At 37.1% G+C, this 18750-nt stretch overlaps 1 protein-coding gene across 1 annotated transcript in view; it reads right to left on the reverse strand.

Annotated features, from left to right (window-relative positions):
- CDK5RAP2 (CDK5 regulatory subunit associated protein 2) overlaps positions 1 to 18750 on the reverse strand; it is an 80860-nt gene that overhangs the window by 13214 nt on the left and 48896 nt on the right. The window contains exons 21-30 of the mRNA XM_009700726.1: positions 18239 to 18506; positions 16628 to 16744; positions 13845 to 14445; positions 11596 to 11828; positions 9225 to 9273; positions 8248 to 8432; positions 6985 to 7110; positions 2500 to 2616; positions 423 to 612; positions 86 to 207 (exon numbers count right to left, since the gene is read on the reverse strand). Of these exons, the coding sequence (XP_009699028.1) occupies positions 86 to 207; positions 423 to 612; positions 2500 to 2616; positions 6985 to 7110; positions 8248 to 8432; positions 9225 to 9273; positions 11596 to 11828; positions 13845 to 14445; positions 16628 to 16744; positions 18239 to 18506 (2008 nt within the window). The remainder of the gene's footprint in view (positions 1 to 85; positions 208 to 422; positions 613 to 2499; positions 2617 to 6984; positions 7111 to 8247; positions 8433 to 9224; positions 9274 to 11595; positions 11829 to 13844; positions 14446 to 16627; positions 16745 to 18238; positions 18507 to 18750) is intronic.

Consider the following 18750-nt stretch of genomic DNA (forward strand, 5'->3'; position numbering starts at 1 on the left):
AGCCCTACCGTCCTTTGGCAAGACCATATTCAGAGAGGGAAGGGCTGCAAGGGCTAAGGGTATAGAAACAATTGTGCATTTTTACCTGTCCTCTTCCTTCTTGCTTCTTCCAACTTTTCATAAACCTTGATTTCAGTTCGGAGTGACTGCAGTAACTTCTCATTCTCAGAAAGCTGACGTTGCTTTACATTAATTTCTCTTTGCAATCTGTTAGGTTCCAATAAAGGGCTACGTTAAACATTAAATTCTTACATTTTGTTTCAAAATCTAAAATCCATTCCCTTTTCCTCCATAATTCTTCCCTTGCCTTTTGAATGTATCTATGAACCTCATTAGTGTTAATGGCTATGGCTAAACACATGCTTGTCACATTGACAATTTTCTTCTCAAAATAAATGTCTAAATGTGGACAGAATCAATACCTGTTTAATTCATTACGACTGCTGTAAATTTGACATGTCAGATATCTGGTTTCATCTTCCTTTTGGCCAATTTGTTTTTGCAACCTTTCATTTTCTTTCTTGATGCATTCATAATCCTCATGAAGATGCTCAATGATTGCATTCTTTTTAGAAAGAGATTCTCTTAACTTCTCATTTTCCTTTTGTTTATCTGAAACAAGAAGAAACACAAGGTATTTGCAATGCCCACAACCCACTAAAGCTGTGCTTTTTAACAAAATCAACTTTTTCAGAGACTGTCAGAAAACAACAGCTGCTCTCTTGAGTTTTAGGATTTCAGTATTTCAATTTTCCAATGACTTTTGCTAGATGCATTTTCTGTAACGTGCACCATTTAACCCCCAGGACTTACAAACGCTCAGTAAAAACCTGTGTACAGCCTTATATGCCAAATGCCCCCAACCTCTCTTGGGGTTGACCCCTTCTTTGGTCAGAAGGATAGTATTCAACAACTAGTGGCAGCAGGATCCCAAAGCAGGCACATGAATTTTGCCAATCCTCACAAAATAATGGATTTGACTTTTCTTTAGGAAGAAGAGAACTCAGTGGGATTGTTCTAGGGCACCTTGCATCCATGTTCCTCTTTGTCTGACAGAAATCCCTCTGTCTTCTCCTTCCCAGCCCTATTCTGCCGAATGTATGATATCAGTCCTTCTTTCCTTGGCACAAGCCATTTCCCCAAACTGGTCCTGTGACAAAGAATTGCTGATAGGGGCAACAGAGCATTTTGAGACAGCTGCAATCAGAGAGGCTTATGGGGACCCCACATTTTTTGTGACCCTACAGTTAGCACTGGAAAAGGAGGAGGCAATCCTGGCAAAGAAACAGCAGGGGGGAATTGTTCCATCTCCCAACAGTTAGAAAATCATTCCCTCATCTTCAGTAGTCTTGTTGAAAGCATATGAAAATGGTAATCCCTACATGCTGTTAAACATGTGCATCACCAGCCTTTCACTACTGAAGGGCTAAGCTAAGACTATAGACAGAAAGCATCAGAGACCAAAACATGCAGGAGGTATCTAAGACGATCTAAGATGCTTTTCCTTCTCTAGTGCATCCAGGAATAAAAGGAAAAGAAGTTCATAAGCTCTAGAGATACTGACATTATTCTAAACCACAAGGGCAACAATGTTCTAGTCATCATGGTTCTTATGAAAAAGAAACCCTTATATTATCAGATCATATTGTCAGTCATGGAAACAAACAAAAGCAGGAATATATTAATTAAAAAAGTAGAACTTGAACAAACTGATAAGCACTAAGATGCATCAAAACAGATGAGAGAATACATGACGCTGGAAGAAATACCAATGCTTTTACACAGCCTGAAAATATGGAGACTTACAACCTAATTGTGGCTTAAGCTGCTCTTAAGAACCTAGTTGGTGAGTTGTTGGTTTTCCTGGGAGAAAAGAAGAGGGAAGACTTTAATATTCTCTCTTTGCAGGTGTGAAAATGAGGAAAGTTTAAAATTAATCTCAGAGATTACAAATACTTCCAAATGGATCCCCTCAGTTCTGTTCTCTAGTGTTTCCAAAAAGAAGATGACTTGGCCTGTCCGGTCAAGCCTCTGTAGCAGACTTCAGAATCTAAGTGTAATTAGTTTGTTTCCCTTTGCAACTCTTCTGTACTGAATGGTTTCATTTTCAGTGATAATGCTATTCTGTGGCTTTTTTTTTTTTCCCCCCAGAGGGCTTCAGAATGGAAGCATGGGGGAAAAGGAGCAAGAAAATGGTAATAAAAGGCACAGGGCAGAGGAAAAAGAATGTATAAAAATAAAGGAATGCAAAAAGAAGAATGGAGAAATGGAATTGAGTATCAAACGCAAATGCTACAAATAAACAGAAGGAAGGAGCATTACTGCTACTCCTTTATCATTGTTAACCCCAGTTTGAACGCTTATGGTTGAGCATGGAATTTCAGGGGTAGGAAGAATGGTTAAGTCAGTTTAATGAATGGACTCTGTTAATATTTTATTGTTTTCTGATCTGGAATGAGTTGCAGCCTACTCCTGTAAAGCAAAGTTCTACATTTTTACCTCTGGATCCTTTTGCTAGCATTGCATTCAGAACTTGATTTTGCTTCCTCAGGAAATGTATTTCAGAAGTCAGGGAATTATGCTGCTCTGAGCCATGGATAAAAATGTTTGCAGAACCTATAAATATATACATAAAAGATGATTTATGAGTCATCTCTAGGTCATTAAAGATTAAACTTTCCAGACAAGAACAATTTAAAAAATTGCAGAAAAACATGTTATGAAAGATATTTCTCCCCTATGTATTTTGAAGGTTATCCCTACAGACTAAAAGGCAGTTCAGGTTAATGCCAAGTAATCCAAAGCCCTGCTTCATAAGTAATTCTCATTGCTGGGCAACCATTACCAAAATTGCAAAATTATCCCTGGCAGTCTTTACCTATCAGCTAATATTCCACCAGGAAAAAATGCAGGGCTATTTTGTGACATTGCTATTCTTTGAAAATAATGCAAACTGTAGGAATGTTTACCATATATTTCAGTCTTGCTCTGTTCATACTCTGTTGTATTTAAAAATAACATGGCAGAGGACCACTAGATTCTACTAACTAATCCACAGTGGCTAATACAGAAAGTAACATAAATAGTCTGGTAATAGATTTGTTACCACACCTGTCTAAAGCATAAGCTGGAGTCACTGTCTTTGCCTCTGATTACAAACTGAGAACCCATTTATGATCACAGGGATGAAGATTCATCCCTCTTAAATTTGTGCATCTAAAATTTAGATAACTGAGCCAGTGTTGATCAACCATCCATAGTCATAGGGAGAAACAGCCACCTCCAGAGCGTGACCCATCCAATGTATCCTCTACACACCTCTCTGCGGATGAGATGCCCTGTCCTCCAAAGAGATGTACTTCTCTCCAGTGCCTCCATGAGAAGCTCTGGGTAATCGGCACAGATTTAGATGCCTACCTTTTAGAACCTTAAGGGTGACGAATCCTACTCTGAGGATCTTATTGCAGTAGTCATATGAATGTAAGTGTTAAACTGTGCATCCAGTCAGTCAAATTCCAGCCTAGGTAATCCTCATAATGTACTGTATTTATGCTACTCATCCCACAGTGATGTGTAATGTTATAGTACAGTCTGAAAAGTGCCACATTCCACTCTCAAGGTGTCTGCCTCTGAAATGCAAGTCAAGTAATTGTTATTGCCCTTTACAACCTGCTTATAGTCAGTAAAACACTTCAGGATCCACTAGAATTAACGTTACTGTTAAAAGTACTTTTCAGTTGATTGGTTATCCCAGTATCTCCTACGCTTTAAAGCTCAAGATAACTACATGAGTGTCAACTATCTGGTTAATAAAGAAATAACCAGCTGGCAAAAAAATTAGCTGAATGTATGAGGAGGATGCCTTTCAGCTCTAGCAGTTCAATTCAATTTGATGTGCTGCACTTCCTCTGAGTAATCTCATTTTATTGTAATCCCAATTGAAGCTTTTACCCACTACCTAACTGGGATGTAGTATGCCATGATATGCACCTCTTGTCATTACTGAAAGACTCAAAGGCTCTAGAAACCTGGCACTAATGGCATTTTACTATCTATATGTTAAAGAGTTGAGGTAGCTATGTGAACTCAAAAGGCTTTTTCCTTTCAGATTTTAACAAAGCAATTCACCTTGAAGTGGCAAGGCTTGATGGTCTCATCTTGATTCTAATTTAATTTATTGCCCATCACTCAGTCTTATCCTATTTGAAAAGTTATGCTATCACAGTTCAACTGAAAGGCTTTAGAATATAACTATTAGTTATCCTACATAATAAGGGATAATGTAGACCCAGTAGTAATAAGGCCACAATCCTGCAATTTGACCCACTACTGAGACTACTACTTCTGTGCAGAGTCCTGCTGACATCAATTACACTCTCCATAGATGCAAAGGTCCATCTAACCAGAGTAAAGCGGAGCATCAGGGCCTACAATTGCAATACACTTGAGTTTTCATTCTGTTTTGTGCTGAAAAAGTGACTGCTAAGGAAGTATACCTTGAAGGTTTCAAAGGAAACACTGACTGAAAGACAGGCGCTATTGAAAATCACAGCAAAGGGGAAGGAAACACTCATTCCCAGGTAAAGCGAAATAAAGGCATAGTAAAGCTGAAGATAAGTCTGAGTAGATACATTAGTTACTTATGGGTTAAAAAAAGCTAACAAAAACCCCTTTTAATCTTAACTGCTGTTAATAACATTTGAAACCTAGGAAACTCCAAATTAAACCTTTGATTTTATTTTGAAGCCTAACATTCGAAATGATTGAAGCAATTATTTTAGTTCTACTTGCACTGCAAACCTCAGCTCTACGGTAACGATGTAGTCATTACCAGCACTTGAGTCATTTATAGAATACTAGAAGCCCAGAGGCGTTCAAATACTTAGAGAACCTAAATATTAAAAATAGCATGGCAAAAATAGTGGGCAGATGTGTGTATATACATCCATACAATATTTATCAGACAAGAATAATTCTATGCATTAACTTTGGCTGAAGAAACAACTCAGTATCACATGAATTTAACAGGCTGTCATCAACAATTAAGTATGTTACAACTTGGTTTTGTTTTTTTAAAGGAAAACAAAATAAGAATATTCAGTTAAAAGTAAAAAAATTGTTTTGAATTATTATATCCCAAAGCTAAAATCTGCTTCCACTTCACTTAGGAACTTCTTTTTACACTGAAATTCAAAAAAGCCCATCTATTAGGAAAAAAAGTAGCAACATTACCAGAAAAGAGAATATGCATATCTGATAACATGAAAGAGACCTTCAAAACGGAGAGAAACAAGAAACACTGAAAGAACACAGAAACAAAAAGGAGCTGTTCTAACAGGTAGTTGCTTTTCTCCTTTCTTTTCCAAATTTCTCCTCCACACATTGGTAGATGCACTAAGGCAACAAGAAGACAGATGGAAGGCATAAGACAGTTTGTAAAGAAAATATACTTTCACTGCATTAATGGATGCCCTTGCCAGAATCTTTATGAAGCTGTAAAAGACTTGGAAGTGTTTCAGTGTGGTTATTTCACGAGAACAGTATGCCTTTCCAGCAGTGTAAATACTTCATGAATGAAATGGATGCTTTTTATACACCTTTCCATCACTGTAAATTATTCCTGAAAGCAAACTGCCATTTGCAGGTAGTCTCCATTTAAACAACAACAGAAATGGATCCTGGGGATGATGTAAAACATAATGAATCTAATGTCAATATTAGTGAAACTGAGTAAAAGGAAAGCATGTATGTATTTATTGCCTGCTTCCAGTCTGAGTAATGTTGCATATTAATCAATTGTCCTATGAGGGGAAATGTGGGAAGGAGAGCAAGAATGGAGTAAAGTGTAGGAAAATATGCCTGGTATGGTGTACTTGAACAGGTGCTACAAAAGCATCCTTAGTGAAAGCCTGGCTACCTTCTGGTGAGAAGCTTTAAACGCACCACAGAGCTTGGCTTTCAAAGATGTTGAACACTAGCAACAGAGAGCAGAGACTCTGAATTTGCATACCTATTTTTAGTATTTTTCATCCACTGCTTTATATTAGAGTTTGGAATGAAAACCAACTCTATGTTAAAATTTCCATCGATTTCTGTCAGGTGTTTCTTATTAAAAACTCACAATGTCATTTTGTGTAGAATACATTTATCACACCAATCAATTCAAATGACAAACTGAACACCGTGGTCTAGGTTGTGTCTTACAGATATTTTGTCCCTGTATGTAAACACAAGCTGGCTTTAAAGTAGTCAGAAAACACCAGAGAAGGCATCTCCAACAGTCCAGACCAGCCCAGGTATACACAGAGTAGGCGTAGGAAAGCTAATTCCACAATATTCTTACTTTGGATCAACAGCAGCAATGTAATTTAGAGCAAAGCACCTTCTCCTATATTCATATTGGGCCTAGGCCCCACCGAAATTATGCTGATAAACCGAACTTCCTCTCCTGCAACTGTCCCTGGCTGGACATGGTGGAGAATTAAAGATGATGGCATCCTAAAATCCAAGACCATTACAACCATAATGATATCCCAAAGGTACACAAAAAAAAATTAAAAAAACCCAAAAGGCAGGCTGTTTGTTGATAACAGAACTAGAAGAGTCGTTCAATTCATTAAATGTCATAAAACTACCTGGTAGTCCTGTTCTCTTAGTAGTATGTACAATGGTAGGTTTGAGGCTGTGCGGTGTACCTGTATCCCATAAACATTTGTGCATCGGTACTGGATACGCTTCAAGCAATGGACTCAAGGAAGAAGCACATTAGATCTGTACTTATGCCACCCTACAGGCAGCGTGGAAAAGCTACGTCTGTGGATGGAGCTCAAGATGCAACAGTACTCAGAGAAAGGCACAACATTTTTTAACTGTAAAGGGGTGGAGTTTATTAAAAAAAGTACACAAAACATTTCCAGCAGCATTTGATTCCTCAGGCTTTAAGCAGGACGGGTGGATTTAATTTGTCATGAAATAAATTCTTACCTTGATCTACTTCCTTGTCTGTTACTTGCCTCTCAAGCTGCTTCCTCAGTCTCTCATTAGTTTTTATGGAGTATTCTAAACGTTGTCTCAGGATTCTAATTTCTTGCAGATGGTCCATTAGTAGTTCTAAATAAACCAAGAGTCCACTTCGTAGAGTGAATTACTGTATTCCTTTACACTACGTACTCTTGTCAAATTTAATGTGTGTTAATACTAAAAAATGATACAGAGCTGTTCAAAATGGTACAGATCAAATATCTGACTCCACAACAGTCTTTTTCCATATAGCACCCAAAACATGCATTTAGTGAAAACTCCTGCTCTACATTTTAACTTAAACAATGGCCCAGTTTTAAGGCTCTTTACATTTCTTCTTCCTACAAAACTGTAGTAGATAACAACTTTATCTAGTTAAAACATGCCCTGTATGGGGAAATGAATCCAAAGATCTGCAATGCAGCTTCATATTCAGGCTCAACGCACCAACAGTGTACATTTTTCCTTTTAACAATAGCAAGCTTACCAGAGTAACTCAGATATAAATTTGACTGCGACTTACACAATGCATACCATAATAAATAAATCTGTTCTATCAAGTTTCATTACTGTACCTTTTCCTTCTTGCTTTGCCATTCTACAATTTTTCTTCCATTGGCTGTAAGTTTCATCTTTACTCAGGAACTTATCTGTTCTGTCACTATCTTACCTGTCAGTTTATCCATGTCATACGCTCCTGGTTTACTCTGCAATATTTTTCTCCTGAACAGTACGTGCTATCTCAGTCATTAAATTTTCATCGCTGCCTATAACAAACTACTGCAAGCATCACTTGTGCTTAGTGAAACTATCCAGGTCAAACATGACACCACTTATTAATTATGCAGCACTTAGAATTCTCAAGGAAACACAACACTGGCTTTTATAAAATTAGAAAATCTCTCTTTTTCAACGTAATAATCTCTTGACAATTGTCTATTTTTCCCTTATAACTTGTCTATTTAAAGACCGTCTGGAGTACTGTAAAAGATGATAGTCTAAAACAACAAAGACACAAAATATCATAGTTAATTTTGTTTCAAACAGGAGGTAGTTCAAATTGTTGTCATCTCTGTATGCCTTATTACTGAAATTGCAATGATTATGCAAGATATTGGAAAGCTGAAGCAGACAAACATTCTTCATTATTTCTTAATTAGTTCCCTTGTGTCTTATTTATCACATTTTCCCAATATCCAGCAAATCTTCAGTGGGGAAAAAAACTACCTGGAGGAAACTTGTTTGGCAGAAGCGTCAGTGTGCCATGCTGTCCTTCTAGGTCATGCCTGTGCTCAGGTGATCCAAGAGACGACTTTTCTGACAAATCAAAGTCAGATAAGCTATGAAGAGCAGATGGTACAGGTGACTCATCCTTCAGTTGCTGGTACATTGTGGTGGTGTTCTCATTATCCCTTTTGTGCCAAACAAAACATTTTAAAATATAAAAATTATTTTATTACTTTGGAAGCACGAACAGAGCATGGTGTTAAATTTACAGGACATAGGTAAAGCAAGCGAATTTATGTGACAGAACATGACAAACCACTACACATCAGAGGTGCATATCAAGACTGAAATGCAGACCTCACTGAGGTCAGCAGCAATAATCAATCAACCTACAGCCTAGCGTTCACGTCCCAGTGCTACGTAGTCACTTTTGTGTTAGGGGTCCTCAAGCTGCCTTGAACAGGCAGCTGAGGATTTCTGTAGCACAGAAGAATCCCAGGCTGGCATAAAACCAACATATGCAGCATAACACCACCTCCTCTCTTCACCTTCAGCATAAGGGTGTTTTGAGAATGAACTTCAACAGCACTGTACTTCAGTGATCCTGAGCCAGCCCCCAAGGTCACAGAAACAGAAAGGTAGCTGACTGTCCCTCCTAGCAGCTGCAATTAGGATAATATCTGAACATACACAATAGTGTATTATGGCACATGTTTTGTTTGTTCATAAAAGGAACAATCCTGGTAACATGATGCTTCCTCTCAGTATCTCAACTGTTTGATGAGAAGTGGGGGAAAAAAGCCTTAGTTTGTTTCCTATGGATATTTTATTAACAAAATGGGTATTAATGAAACAGGTAACATAAGCAAAGCCCTCCCAAAAAGCAAAACGGTGGAAGTTGTGCTACAAAACATGGGGCATCCTTATCAACTTATCAAACAACTGTGTGTTTGATACACATTCAATTGCACTCTTACCTTTGAGCTAATTTATAAAGTATAGTAACTTCTGTACCTATTGATTCTCCTGCAAAGAAGAAATATCTGATTAAAAACAGATAATGAGAATTATACTTTTCTCCCCTCCACCTTAAATTATTTAAATATAGAATGGTAAATTAATGAGAAATGAGAGAAGTCAACAGTTACTCAACACATTGTGTATTAGTGTCAAATGCTGTACACGGACAAAACTATTTATAGCCCAGCAACAAAGCAATAGCTTTCTCTAGAGTCCAAAAAAAATTACTAGGTACCGCAGGTGCCAGATTTTACAGCCTTGGTGTTTTAGTTAGCATACAGATGTAAAATACTGTGCTATATGGCAAAAGGATTAGGGGTACATGCCTTTACTTCAATAAAAATAATATAAAAACAATTCCATCGCACTTGGATTTTGTCCACCCAGAGTCAGGCTAATCAGTTATCCTTAATAAAGGGACACACACAGGTTTTTGCCTGCAATATTCTCAGTGGTAGAGTGTGCGAGCACAAGCCCAGGGCAGTGCAAGAGACCTGGACTCAGACACTAATTTGAATAAGGAAACAAGAGTTTCGTGGTGTCACCTTGGCTCCCCATATTTTAAAATTTTTGTGCAAATAAGCAAAAGTGGCAGGCAAGAGTTGCACAGCTGAAATTTCAGGGGAATGAACTGAAGGTCAGGATGGAAATGCAGAGACAGACGGTTGTTTATGCTTCTTCCTTACAGTCAATTCTTAGTACGCTGGATGTTCTTTATAACCCTACAAACATCATTTTATTTTAATGTGTGATTCAATGCAACACCATTGTGTTAGATATATTGAATTGTCTCGGCTGTCAGTGACTTTTCATAGTATATAGGATACCATCTGTTGGTTTAAAGGCATTTAATGTTTATTCACTACACAGTCTTCTCATTTGTAATGCAAGGAATCTCTGTAGCCACTGAAATCATTGAATACACTCAGTCTTTTATTACACTGCTACAACACACTAGCCATAATACCTTTTTCTCACACACAACTTCTTTATACGAGCAATCGAAACTGCAACATGCTGCCACTATCTTTAATGAAAGCCAGAATACAGATCATTGTACGGCTGGGCCCTGAATGTTTCTGAACAAAGTGGTCTTCTAGAGCTAATTTCAGGAAGACGTGGGGGTCAGGGTCCCTATTTCTGGTCACCTCATGTGTTTCACTGAAGGTGTCAGCTCTGCTGCTGACATCTGTGGAAGTATTGCTAGTCATTTGGGTCAGAAAGAGCAACGCTTGCGATGACAGGAAAAGGTATCTCTTGCTGAATTTCACTCATGTTACCATCCCTTTTCCATCGCTTTGCTGCTAACTTTCTTCAAACTACAGACTGAAGGCAATATGCATGATATACTCTTCCTTCATGTGACAAATGTTGATTTTGATGCTCATTTTACAAAACACGGTTGCATTTTAGCTCTCTATTATGAAAGATAGCATGCTTTTCTTAACCAGCTAGACTATTTGGCAGCAAGATGCAGGTCTCTTAGGAAAGTAATTAGAAATGTTAGGAAGAACATCTCCTGATATGGTCCCACTTCTTAGATGTTTAAGGCTTTGCCTTTCCAACATAATGCTTTGCCAAACAATAGGTGGGGAAACTGGGATAAACAGTCAAAGGACAAGAGCATTTTCAGATGCGTAAGCTACCGTTTTTCAGACAATATGCCAGCTCTCATTGATAATTAAAAGGGCTTTGCTTACTGGTATACATTACAATGTCCTTCCCTGGGTATACACTCCATTCACCACTCGGCTTTCTCTAACACCAGGACAATACTTCTCTAGGTCCCCTGCTCAGGAGGCTGTTGTACTACCAATGCCCTACAGAAACCCTCAAATACACGCTGATTTGCAATACCACAATCTCTTAAATTCATGAGCTACCAAAAATTCTGAAAGGAACTATTCAAATAGATTTTCCCTTTTTGCCCCCTTATTTTAATTTTCTATGAACACTATTTGGGTGGGTTTCTCCATAAAGTTTATGGCTTGCTTTCTTGGTGCATCCAGTGACAGATGATTTTAGACCTGCCTACAGTTTAACTTGTGTTATTTTTATAGGAATATCAATAATGTGCAAATCAGCATGGTATTATCTTCCAACTGTCCAATGCAGGATTCCTTGCAGTTTCTTTAAAGGTACTGGCCACAAAAAATTGCCTAGATGGACTACTATTTGGGAATTTCTTCTTTCATGCTAAAAGCACAACCGAGATCTCTGCACTGAATTTACCCTTCCTTTTCACTAAAAAGAAAACAAAACCCCAAACTTCAAATTTCAAGAAAATTAATATATCTCAGACAATAAGCACAAAATACTGCTACTTACCATACAGGAATTTCCTTTCTAGCTTCTCAAACAATAGTACACTTTGATTCAGTTGTTCACGGAAGCCTTCAGCAACATAATAATCTACATCACTGGCTTGAAGCAGTTCCTCGAAAGCTTTAATAAGGCTCGTCAGATGTTGATGGTAAGCGAGACAACCACTGTGGATCTCTTTAATTTGTTGGTATTGCAAGGAGAGTTCTTGAGCTTGTGAATGAACTAATGAATCATATCTGAGAAAATGACATTATCTTTAAAGTAACTTTCTGACATTATAACATTTAAATATAAATAAAAAGTGAATTAAACTTACATTCCTAAGCTATAATTTTATGTGACTCAATTTTCTTTTAAAATGCTTTTACAGCCACAATGAGAAATGTATTGTCTCTAACTGTTGAGTTTGGTATTTATGGGCATAACTTGTGGGTTATTATCCTTAACTGTTTCATTTATAAGATGGGCAGAAACCAAGGTGATGACTTGTTTGTCTTCTTGGAAATAACCTAGATGGCATGCAAAGGTGCCAAATCGAAGTAAATATGAGTGAATGCATGAAAATAATTTTTAAGAATACACAATTTTTCCAGATTCGTGGGTTTTTTTGTTGTTGGTTTTTGTTTGTGGGTTTTTTTTTCTTTAATTCACTATGGAAGAACACCTAGAGCTGCCCCTTCTTCTGAAACTTTATGTATTTCGCACCAGAAGCACAACATTGGACTTTCTGAGCTGATGGTTTTACCCAGTCTGAAAATTCTGCATGTCTCTGCACGTTCATTACCAGAGACATGACCGTGACCACCACTGTGGTGTCCAAACTCTTGTAGTCCACAAGCCAGGATATAAATTTCAACTCAGATCAAATGAATTTATTCTGCACTTGCAAATACGGACATTCCCTTTATACTGCCACTGCCTGCATCACAGATAGACTTCTTTCTACAGAATCATACATTAGTGGAGAGAAAAAGGGAGAGGATCTGAAAAGATGCAGGGAATCAAACAAAATATGGGGCATAAACAAAATCTATGATGGTGTGGGTTGTTATAGAATTTTTATTGTCATTTGTATAGGAAGAGATCTATAACTCATTTTTGGGTCTGTCACTTGTGACTCATGCAGTTGTCCTAGACGGTGGCCATAAAAAATTTACAGTGATCCATACTGTCTCATTCCTTAATTTACAGTTAGATCTTCCTTTGTAAAATGGATGAGGTACATTTTCAAGGTATGTAAATTTATATGTACTATGTAGCACGATTGTATTTTATGATAGTAAAACTAAGAGATATACAATAGTCCATGTTGGTTGTTGCTCAGTGTCTCCAAGTATTTCTACTCAAGCACTCTGAAGAAAGCCAAAAGGCCAAATACTTTTCTTTTTTATACTTCCTGCCATTCTGTAGGCCCTCGGGACAATAACAATATTGGGGGAGGGGAAAAGGGCGAGGGGGGGGGGACAGGACACCAGCTTAAAAAAAAGTTTGATCTTAGGGGACCCCATTCTATGTCTGTGATTTGTATATATGCTAGCCAAAATGCTGTCCCAGTCTTATCACACAAAAAACAAGACAGATACTTTCCAGCCTCCCATAAATGATTTTCCAGCTTATAAGCTTATGCTATAAAATTTCATTCATTAATTTCTATATATATCTCCTTTTACATCCTTCAAAGGAAGGCTTTACAGCACTTAACTGCAAAATTAATTAACTAGAGCATAAACTTCTTATTTTACATGTGAAGTCTGGTCGCACAAACAGAAGGGCTAGCATGAATCTGCCAGCCAACTGCCCACAGAAACATTTCTATCTTAAATGGGAGTTTCCATTTTCTTACACTTATCACCTGAAAAAAAACCTGGGTGATGCAAAATTGTAATACTTTGATTACAGAGGTCAGTCTGTCTCATGGAGTAACCTGAGGAGATCTGACTTTGCTCAACAGAGGAGCAAAGAGAGCTGTGGATCTGAGGTGTAAGGAGAGACACAGGTGTCTGGCACAGAATCATTACAGAGGATGATATGAGCTTATCAGGAGCAGGTCAGTTGTAAGAGAAATACTGGTTTGTACTTCAAGGCATCTTTTAACTAAACGTTTCAGTTGTTTTATGTTAACGTTAGTGAATTTAGCTTGTACTATAACAACATGCTCCTATGTGAATAAAATCATCTTCATACTACCTTCCTGTGTTATTTGGTCTTGCTGTTTACAAAAAGGAACCTGAAACAGTAATAGCTTTACTCACTTGGATGGTGATGTTTCTCTCAGTTTGTTCTGAAGATGACACACTTCATCAAGATGCATATTTGCAATTTGCTCTTTTTCAAGTTCTGCCTCATTTGCTGACAGTAGTTCCTTAAGGTTTTGTGCTGTCCATGTATCAGTTGCTTTCAAAGACTCTGAATTCCTATTTTCAGTGTGGATTTCATAATCCATCAGCTGATGGACACTAGAAAATGTTTTGATTTCTTGCATAGCTGTATCTTGCACTTGTGTAACATGTCCTTCCACAGGCAAGGCTGTGTCACTCAAAACTATATTGGAAATACCACTCGATAAGAGCTGGTCAGAGGTCTGTAAATGAAACACGAACATTTTGTACTTTTCAAGCTCAGACTTCATACTCTTAATTCTTTGTTTCAATTCTTCTATATTATCTATGGCTTCACAGTCATCAAGTGCATCTGTACTTGTTACACTTAATTTGAGAGATTGCAGGCACTTGGAAACTGAATATGCAGTGGCTGAGTCAATGTCCTCATGTTCCATGGAATAAAACTCTTCATTTATCTCTTTTAATGAATGCTGGATATTCATGTTGGTAATGTTATGATGATTTTGCATTTCTGAAAAACAGGAGGTTCGTGTGTGAATATTAATATTTCTTTATCTGACATTCTGTTCTTAACAGCACTAGAACAAATTCATTTACTTCTATAATAACAGAATAAAAATGCAGAATAATTGCGAACTATACAATATTAGTTTTGGACTTTTGACCTCTTTCTATGATTTGCCCATTAATTCAACTTGCATATCAAATATTTCAAACTCCTTATCAGCTTTCAGATAAACAATACTCAAAATACACTCGCTTTCTTTTCCCAAATGACTGAAAATTATTTCTGCTATATGCAGTCCTGAATCAGACAGCGATGACACACAGACCTTTCCAGCCACAAAGATGATAACCTCAAACATAAGGCACTGAGATTTAAAAGTAGACTCTATGCCTTTAAATGATTCTTCCTAAAACTTCTAATTAAATATTCTTTTTCTCCTCACTTCAAAAATCTATACAAAACTAATTGGAGCATAAAGTCGGTGGAATTTTTAAAAGATTATCAACAAAATAGTAAAATTTGAAGAAGGGGTTTTAATAACTTCTTTTTAGAATATGTTCTAAACAAAATCCATAAAAACGTTCAGTGTTAAAGGTTTTACTGGCACTCATTCAGCATGCGCATCACACCCCTTAGTTGACTTTACCGTTCATAAGTAATGCAATCACCCCAGATTCAGACCAATAAAAGCTATATATTCCTACATATATTCTATGTTTATAGTTCTGTGTACATTGAGGGCTGTATGTGTAAGTATCTAGGAAAATGGTTATTTTCTGGTTACCAGTAAATTAAATTTTTTCCTTCTATTAGTTCTGCAAAAGATCACTATGTATTAGAACCTCCCTTTTGGGCATCTTTCATTGATCTTGCAGAGGTCTTAATACCCTCAAATTGGTTTCCATGGAGAATTCGAATGCCCAGGTTCAAGCTCTAAATCAGTGCAAAATGCCAGGGGGGAGGGCAGCTGTATATGAAGGCCCAAGTTAAGTCCAAGGCACAAGAGAATAAAACCAAATATAACCTAAAAGCTGGAAAAAAATGAAGCTGTGATGCTGGGATATCAACATATTTGAAATTAAGGCTAGAAGATGTTCTCTGCAGTACACAGATTGCTGCACACCATTAGGTATGTCGTTTGAAAGGTCACAGAATCACAGGACAGAAATGCTTCCAAGAAAATGCCCATGTATGAATTCAAGAAGACACATTGAATATGGGAACACAACACTGAACTTCATTAGCTTCTCCTCCTTCTCTACTAGTTGGTTGCTGCAGTAACACAGATGTCAAAGAAGGTTGCAGATGGAAATGGAAAAAAAACAGATACTAGATGAACTCTTAAACTCCGCAATCCTGATTTCATGCAAACATTCCAGATAACAAAAAGAGGGAATGAAAACAGGTATTAGAGAAGAAATAGTTCTGATTAGAATACTGGTTATAGTATTTAATGAAACACTGCCCTTTAATTAAAGGAGAACTGATGAGCTCTCTTTGCATGTATGTGTCCATACACACAAAGGGCACACATAGAGTACGATCCTGCAAACCAACTGACCGCGTTCAAAGAAACTACTTATACAAATAAAAATAATGATGTGACAAAGGATTACAAAATTGGCAATATCCTCTGTACTCTATACACAACATGTCACCCATGTTATTAAGTCCTCCTGAAAAAGATTAATAGATGATGTAGAAACACGTAATACACAGTATTGAGCCTATTTAAGCCTATTTACATTTTCATTAAACGATTCCATTAGGTTTCAACCTAGTCGAATGCCTTCAAATAATTCAGATGAGTAAAATTCTATCATTCAATTGCTTCATTCCAATAGTTCATAACTAGATGCAGAAGCAATAAGTAACTAACATTTCATTCAGAGAAGACTTCAGAAGTGAGGACATTAGCAGCAGAGATCAGAGTTAGCCATACAACTCAATATTTTTACTGGAAACCAGATTCATAAATCCCTGTGGCCCTCTGAAAGCACAAACCTTAAAAGACCAACTTGGATTCTCAGAGCAATTAATCCATACTAAGAAAACGAGATTTAAAACCCACAAATAATGACAAGGGAGACAATTACCTGCAGTAATTTACAATTTTGCACAATTCAGAAGAAACTAGAGTTTTAAATTATTTTTTTTTTTATATTATACTATATAAATGCTCTACCTTGAAAGTTTTGCTGATTTTTGTCCATCGTGTATTCATTCTTGCCACCTGTACCCAGATCAACACCTTGCAATTCCACCTGGACCTCACTATTATCCAGTTTGAGCAATGAGTCAACTGGAAAATAGTGGGGGAAGGTAAAACAGGATTCAGTAAGAGACTGAAAAAAAATTCAGTGGGGATAGTTAAAAAACAACAAACACCCAGCCCCCTCCCCCCCTCCCAAAAAAAAACAAAACCTACTAAAATAAAACCCCACCCAATAATCCAAACCAAACCTGGTTCTCTGACAATTTGAAACAGGAAAATCATCCAAGGAAGAACAACTATTGAAAACGTAATACCAACGTTACTGGTCACACAAAACAGTGTTTGCACTTATTTTTTAAATACTTGAACTAATTATAAGGATAACTACTAAGAATGTGAATTGCAAAGGTACCAAATACCATTTGCAAAGGCAAATACCAACAAATGAAGATAAACATTTGCAAGTCCCCTTTTGTAATATAACAGATAATTTTTAGTGCATTTTTAAATGTTTTATGTTAAGCTTAGAGAAAAGGCTAAAAAGTTTCTCCAATATGATCATTTATCACAAACTAATTTTTCTGCAATCTCCCATCGCATCAAGTCTCAGAATTACTAAGTGTGCAGTACAACTGTTATCCAGGGTAAAGAAATCAGTGTGGAGAGGAAATCACAGGACCGCGGTCCTAACAGGTTCTGATTCATTTCAGGATCCAATTCAAAAGCACTACCCTTCTCAGAATTCTCCACGGATTTTGCACCTACCAAAATAAATGCTATAGTCCTATCAGCTTAAAGATTTACCATAAAGTTGTGCCATATCTGTCCCTTACCACAACAACATTATCATTAACAACAAAGTCTCTGCAACTTCTGCATTTGACAGTGGCTTACTTGCTAATTAATTGAATCTTATTTCTTATATTTACACCTCCTCTCTCCCTCACCTACCCTTTACATCTCTACTCAGTTTTTAATCTAACTGCTAAGCGCATTTTTATTTTTTTTTACCACTCCAAATCTTTACATAATACCCATTGTTCTCTGCTTTACAATTTGTCATACCTTGCCGATCCAGATAGTTTGTCCACAACTGAGTTTAAATTAACCCAGCCCCACTGGAAACAGGCATGGATGACTTGACTGATCAGTGGAATATTAGAAAAACTTATTTATGCAGTATAAACAAATACAGTATTTTTATACTCTCCTGTCTCCATTACAGACAGTTTTCATTAGACTTGGCATCCTACAAAGGAAATTTTTCATTTACCTAAATGTTGACATATATGTGTGCATGTGTGGGCAACCCTGTGAAACTGTCATTTATTATATACTTTATGCCATGTATAGACAGCACTTTCTATTCCATATAAAGTTGTTTCACATTCTAGTGGCAAAGAGAAAAGAAAAAAAAAAAAGGTGTTTTTCAAGATCTAGACATATTTGCCTACCCAAGAAAATCATAAGATTAAGCAGCACTGTACATATGTAAAAATGATCTGGTTTTACTTTCTACTACAAGAAAAGAAGCTGCTATTTCAAGCAGTATTACAAGTCATATGTCTGCTCTTTATTTACCTCTCCCTGATGTGCTTTTCTGTGCAGCCTCTCCTTGAAGCTTTTCAGTTACAGCCTCATTCAATAGTAATTCTCCGTTTGTTTGTGGCTGAAATTGTTTGTTTCGTACTTCACATGCTTTAGGACCGTCATAAGGTACCCTGGTATGATGCTGTAGTTGTGAATCTGAGTTCTGCATACAGGAGTTCAAAGGCACGCTTCCTAATGTTCTGGATGATTTTAAGAGAATGGGCAGACGAGACTTCTTGGGCAGGCAAGCAGAATCAGTCTGAAAAAGGCATTGAATAAAGTGTGGCATTGGTAGCTCATATGCAACAGTCAAGTAAAGGAAGTATAAACAAACATTCCAGGAAAAAAAAAAAAATTCCAGTAAGATCAGCCAGCTGTCACATTAAATAGCTTTAAAAATAAGATCTTAATGCCCTTCAACATTGAAAACAGAGAGAAAAAAAACTATCCCACTGGTTCAGTTTTCTCTAAGTGCTGTTTATGCATCCACTTCCAGTTCATGA

This window comes from Cariama cristata, unplaced genomic scaffold (genome assembly GCF_000690535.1).
Source record: "Cariama cristata isolate BGI_N322 unplaced genomic scaffold, ASM69053v1 scaffold7335, whole genome shotgun sequence".
NCBI lineage: Eukaryota > Metazoa > Chordata > Aves > Cariamiformes > Cariamidae > Cariama > Cariama cristata.